The 6611-nt window shown below is 49.4% G+C and overlaps 1 protein-coding gene across 1 annotated transcript; it reads right to left on the bottom strand.

The window, feature by feature from the left end:
- LOC8076359 lies at positions 972-3638 on the bottom strand. Its single transcript, XM_021461025.1, has one exon. It carries the CDS (start codon positions 3550-3552, stop codon positions 1183-1185), a length of 2370 nt encoding a protein of 789 aa, XP_021316700.1. The 5' UTR covers positions 3553-3638; the 3' UTR covers positions 972-1182.

Below are 6611 nucleotides of genomic sequence, written 5' to 3'. Positions count from 1 at the left end.
GGCAAAAAATTTGAGTGGTGCCTATAAGAAAGAAAAAACGACCATTCTAAACAAATTGGATGAATTAGATAAGAAGGTAGAAATCGCTATACTTAATGAGTTTGAATAGATTTAAAACCAAGGGACTCTAATTTCTGGAAAAGTGTAATGAATATTAAAGACTCTTTTATGGACTTTGATTTGTTTAAGGTGAAAGATGCATCGCAAACCAAGTTTTGGATTGACAATTGGTTGGGAATAAACCTATTAAAGATAGTTTCCTGCGTTGTTTAATGTAGTAAGAAGAAAACAAGACTCTGTGCCACAAGTCCCAAGTTCATCTCCATTTAATGTTTCTTTTCGCTGAAACTTAGTGGGTGTGAACCTAAGGGACTGGCATAGAATTGTCGCTTCTTTACATGATGTTAACTTACTGCAGGAAAGAGATGTTTTTGTTTAGAGGTTGAATGCATCGGGATGTTTTACGGTGAATTCTATATATGTTGCATTAATTAACAATGGGGTTAGAGTGTCACAAGATATATGACAAATTAAAGTTTTTCTGTGGTATCTGAAAAAGGTGTGATTTTAACTAAGGATAATCTGGTCCGATGAAACTGGAATGGTGATAAGAAGTGTTGCTTCTGTCATCTTCCACAAACCATTTAACACCTTTTTTAGATTGTTTTTATTGCAAATTCTTGTAGCGTGCTGTACATTTACTTTTTGGTATTTCGTCTCCACGAGCTATTTTTGACCTTTTTAATAGGTGGTCAAAAATAGCGAACAAAAAGTATAATTCATTGTTACTTTTTGCAGGGAAACGCACTGGCTTCGGCAATGGACAAGATTGCAGCGGCATAATGATCTACGGGATCACCTGACCCTTGTCGGATAGCATCTAGAGTTGCCAGCTTTGTTTTTCTTTGACTCCAATGGATGGTTGTCATCTATACATGCATATTAGTCATTCATGCTTAGACTCCATCGAAGGCCAAAAAAAAAAGAGCACACACCATATATTATATAATATATATATATATAGCTCAACAGACAGACGCAGACTCGCAGTCGCAGCGGCGCATGCAAAACATATTATTAGGTAGCTAGAAAGATGCACAACACTGGTCACATACTGATGCAGTGATAGAAGCACGCACTATTATATATATATATATATATATATATATATATATAGATGGATCAGATGGAAGCAGAAGCAGTGCTGGGTCTGGTTATGCCGGTGTGAGTAGTGAGAGTCCATAGCGCGGTGATGAACTCGCCTGGGTCCACTAGCACCTTCTCATGGCCCATGACGCGCTCCACGTCGTTGGAGGGGGCAATGTAGACGATGAGCTCCGTCCAAAAGTCAGCCAATAGCTTCCAGCAGCAGGTTCTCTCCGGATGGCTGTCGTCACAATCACAATACTCCCTCAGCAGATGTGCGAGCTTGGCACCGTTGTGCACCACCTGCTTGTCTTTCCACTGCGCCGACGCCATGCTGCCCGCCGTGCCGCCGGCGATGACTTGGAGCCTCGCACGCCAGCGCGACAAGTAGTAGCCGCCGCAGTTGAGCTTGGCCTTGAGCTCCGCCTTCATGCCCTCAAAGACTTTCTCCGTCTTGTCTGGGTTGTCGGGGAGGAGCTCCTGGTGGAAGGCAACGAGGTAGGCGCAGTACCTGGACAGCCTCGTCGCCACTACTCTGCCGTCGTCGTCCTTGCCCTCCTTGTCCTCGAGGAGGCTGGTGGCGATGTGCCATGTGAGGATGACCTCGGCAACGCTGTCGCTGTCGCACGCCGGCCGGAGCTCGGCCAGCAGCTCCGGCCGGCGCCGTTCCTGGCGCTCAACAAGGACGGCCTGGCCGTTGCTAAGTGGCGGCGGCGGACGGGCGCCGCCGAGGCCGCGGCTATGCTTCACGAGGCACTCCATGATGGAGTGCTTGGCTTTGTTTGGCACCGGTGCCGTCCGCAGCAGGTTGGACAGGATGGACGGCATCCCGACGGCGAGCGGCCAGCGAGTGTTGAGGGCGGAGAACTGCTTGAAGCTGAGGTCCGGTTGGCTCATCTTGCTCCGCACCCACAGGATGCGCCGGACGATGCCACCGAACGTGGGGCTGCTCAGCCACTGTGGCCTGCCCACGTAGCTGCACAGCAGCGACACCATGAACCAGTTGGAGAGGAGGAAGACGACGAACTCCCAGATCTCCTCGTACAAGAAGATGATGAAGAGGAGGAAGGTGACGAAGAAGTCGATGGTCGTGAAGAAGGCGTCCGGCGACGTGGAGGATTTGAGGAGGAGGCAGGCTGTCGTGCTCAACAGACCTGCTGAGATGGCGAAGTTGTCTTGGCCGATGCTGCGGAAGGCGTAGCGCGCGCTGCCGTTGCCGCAGAGGACGACGGTCATGAGGCACAGGCCAAGCACCACGACGGGGAGCAGCAGGTAGTTGGCGAGGAAGAAGAATGGGCTGGCGAAGACGACAGGTATGACGGAGTGGTAGTACTCGCTCAGGAAGTTGACCTCCGTGGTCACCATCTGGAACACCGCGTCCACATTCTCCTCCTTACCGTTGTACACCCCGTTGAAGATGAGGTCACGGCAGTCCTGGGTCTCCTCCTCCGTCACCGGCAGGTGGTCGAACCTCCGCCGCAGCAGCTTGAAAAGCGCGAACGAGAGGCAGAGCCGCCTCAGCCGTTGGTCTGGGTCGATGTCGCCGCTGCTGCTCAGAACACGCCAGATTTTACCGACGGTGACAGCCCTAGCAGCAGCGGCCACGTCCATGAGCTTGTACCCATCGGCAGTGGCTTCCAGGATGAGATCCTGTTCTCCCATCACGATGAAGTCGGACGCCCTCAGCAGGTCGTCTCCGACTCCGGTGACGACGACGTCTCGGACTCCGACGACGACGTGCTCCTGCTTCTCCTCCTGCGCCTCTCGCCGCCGCGCCCTCCGGCGAGACATGTAGGAGGTGATGAGCCGGGCGTTCTTGCCGTGGGCATACGACCGCTTGCCAACCTCCGTAAAGGCTATCCTCTGCACCACCTTGGCGGCGCAGAGGATCCAGAGGATGCCGAACACAGCCTTCCGGCCAGCGCTCTGGAAGCTGAAGAAGACGAGGCTCCCCAACCAGATGACGCGCCCAGCGCGCTGGATTGTGCTCGAGTACCCGCGCATGTGGATCTCGTCCACCTTCTTGCGGAGCAGCTCCACCAGGAGCATCCACACCAGTATCACGCCGGCGCCCAGAGACAGGTCGTCGTCGGACTTCTTCTTCACATTATTCTTGGCTTCCGAGAAGAGGTAAGACATGACTGGGAGGAAGAGCGAGAGTGCCGAGGAGATGAGGATGCGGACTTTAGGGTCCAGGATGGCGCTCACATCCGAGAAGCGGCTGAAGAGGTTGAGGTTGAAGAAGACGCCGACGAGGAGGAGCATGATCACGGAGGCCGCCACCATGGACACCTCATTGCTCTCATCGCTGAAGCTGCGCGTGAGGTTAGCAGCGTACTTGTCAATTCCTGGGTTTTGGCAAAAGTGCTGCACAAGAACATTGTAATGGCTTGTTTGGTTGCTCATCCTACTACCCACAATCAGTAAATATTATATTTATACTACTACTGTGCTAGCTGGGGCGAGTGATCGATGGTTTCAGCCTGCACCCACCATGAATATATATATATATATGCTAATCGATCGTCTGCTGGTTTCAGCCTGCACCGACCATGGACACTTGCATGCCGGCAAAAAGCTCACATCCAAAGCCGAAGAGAATGTAGGCTTTGCGTGGTAGCGCGGCATGCATATGGTTTGCTCCATCTTCTTTTGCATCTAATTCTGGACAGCTGGAGTGCCACGGTGTAAATTGCATCTTCCATGATGAGCGCGGCATGTGTGTGTGTCGTTTCATTTTGAATTTTGTCATTGCCAAAGGTCCAAAAGACAAGAGAACGTTGTACGAGCCGAAATGAACAGGGCAAGGTAAACACTAGCTGCTGAGTCCTCCCCCACCGGAATAAAATTGTATGGACCCAGATTCCAAGTGTCGATGTCTGGATTCGTGGTTGTATTATCCCAGGTCTCGGCCAACGTGATGATTTCTCCTATACAACTAAAAAGACCAAAATGTAGACAATTTTTGGTACAAAAAAGTTTAGTTTGTCCGTCTGCCTCTCTACCTGCGAATGACGCCCCCACTCACCAATTTAGGAAGCACTACGGGAGAACTGAAATTTCCCGAGTGTCACAGCTTCCCCGAGTGCTAAATATCGGGCACTCGGGGAAGAATTGCACTCGGGGAAGAGAGGCTTCCCCGAGTCCGTAGCTTACCTTGCACTCGGGGAAGAGCAACACTAGGGAATGGCCCTCTTCCCCGAGCGCAACACTCGGGAAGAACCGCACTTGGGGAAGAAAAGTGTTATTGACGGCGCAAGCCAACATCGCCGTCCCAGCTTAAAATGAAAAAAAAAATCTTCCCCGAGTGGCAAAGATAACTCTCGGGGAAGGCGCCCTTTCCCGAGTGCTATGGCATGGCTCTCGGGGAAAATGCTGGCTTCCTCGAGTGGCGTGGGCTTAGCACTCGGGGAAGAGTCTCTTCCCCGAGTGCCATGGGCTTGGCACTCGGGGAAGATTTTTTTTAGTCCCGAAGGATGAAAATGACATAGAAGGATGAAGCTAGTTACCTCTAAACACGAAGAGTCGATGGTGGAGTCGAAGAAGATCACCAATAGGCGCCGATGATGTCGATTCAAACTATAACCATTGATTTTGAGCTTAAAATGGAGGAGAAATCATAAAAACAAAAAATAACATAAAAAGATAAGAGAGGATGAAGTTAGTTACCCCTAGACCCGAGGAAACGATGATCGTGTCGAAGAAGATCACCAATGGGCGCTGGAGATGAAGAACAAGCAAGAACAAGCAATGGCAAGCAAGGAGAGAGGAAACAAGCTCACTTAATTTTGAATGGGCTCGGTCTTGGAGAGGAAGAAGGGAGAAAGATATAACCCGTGCACCTTTAGTCCCGGCTCGTGGCACCAACCGGGACTAAAGTCACCCATTTAGTCCCGGCCCGTAACATGAGCCAAGACTAAAGGGTCCCTGCCCGGACAACTCTGCGCAGTAGCCGTTGGGCGGGGCCCTTTCGTCCCGGGCCGTGTTACGAACTGGGACTAAAGGGGTCTTTAGTCTCGGGGACCAAAACTGCCGAGACTATTGACGATTTTGGCAACCGTCCAAAGGCTCATTTAGTCCCGGCCCGTTACACGAGCCAGGACTTACAGCTCTGCGTAGTAGCCGTTGGGCGGGGCCCTTTAGTCTCGGGCCGTGTTACGGGCCAGGACTAAAGGGGTCTTTAGTCTCGGAGATCAAAACTGCCGAGACTATTGACGATTTTGGCAATCGTCCAAAGGCCTCTTCTATAGTAGTGAAGACTCATGTACCTTGCAGACAGAGTGCATTTTAGTAAAATATTTGGCCACTGATCAATGCTAGATATATATCATTACTAGAGGTGTCAGTGTTAATTCTCATGAGTTCACACATAAATCCTAGAAATTCTTACAGATTAAAAACATCTGCCGTGGGTTCGGAACGGCAGCAAATTCGAGTTTCTTCGTCGGAGGCGATGTGTGGGTCTCCAGTGGCTCATTGTACACGCATGGGACATGAACGATTTATCCTAGTTTGGGTTTCTTATCCCTACGTCTAGCAGTATGGTGTTCTTTGTGTTAAGAATGTCCAATCCGAGCTTTACAACAGGAATTTGAGAGAGGGTTTTGGTAGGGGATTGTATGATGATACCCTAGGGTTCCTCGGTTTCTACCTCAGGCCGATAGATCCGCTCAACCTGAGCCGAGTGTCAAAGGTTTTGATCCCAAAGTTTCTCGTCTGATTGGCCTATATATCATCTCTCTATAGGAGTCCCCCCTCCTTCATCATACCGAGAAGGGCATAGGTTACAAAATTAGTCAGGCTCACCCAGCGCTTCTCCCCGGGTGCTTCAGGTTCCTTCATCTTGGCAGCACCAGATACTCCTTTGTAGTGTAGGTCAGCAAACCCTCAATCACAACTTGAGCAAGTTGATGTTTCTAACAAAAAGAGACAGACTCTTGTTGCTTGAACACAAAGTGCGTTTTAGTAAAACATTTCGCCCACTTGCATGATCAATGCTAGATATATATCAAAGCTACCTCAAATTACCGACATATCATTATGAAAGATAATATAAACTACCACCTTTAATATATATCTAAATTAATCACTGTTTCCTATATATAAAAAATAAATTAGAATATACCTAAAATTTTAATACAAATGCCAGTATAATCTAATATGGAAAATGATTCAATAGCCCTAAAGTGTACTAAATATGTTTCTACATTACATATCTAAGACACTTACAATTGATTTGAATGATACTATGTGCCATCATATAGACCAAGTAAACTTTCTTATGTGAAAAAAAGCAACAACATTGAAAGTCACTTGATCAAAACAACAAACAGGTGCAGGGTATGAGGCAGGTGACCTCAAATAGTTACAGCTATGCCTCAAACTGCTTGATCAATGTGCAGGGTCGCCTAGAGGTCCATATGCCAGCCGACGTCCCTGGGTGGGCTGGCGGGCGTGGTCGACCT

Source organism: Sorghum bicolor, chromosome 5, assembly GCF_000003195.3.
Source record: "Sorghum bicolor cultivar BTx623 chromosome 5, Sorghum_bicolor_NCBIv3, whole genome shotgun sequence".
Lineage (NCBI taxonomy): Eukaryota > Viridiplantae > Streptophyta > Magnoliopsida > Poales > Poaceae > Sorghum > Sorghum bicolor.
The sequence above is the reverse complement of the archived record's forward strand: the minus strand, read 5'-3'. Positions and strand labels throughout refer to the sequence as shown.

What these genes read in the sequence shown, in the direction of transcription:
- LOC8076359 (XM_021461025.1), bottom strand. Translation starts at nt 3,552, where the DNA reads ATGAGCAACCAAACAAGCCATTACAATGTTCTTGTGCAGCACTTTTGC.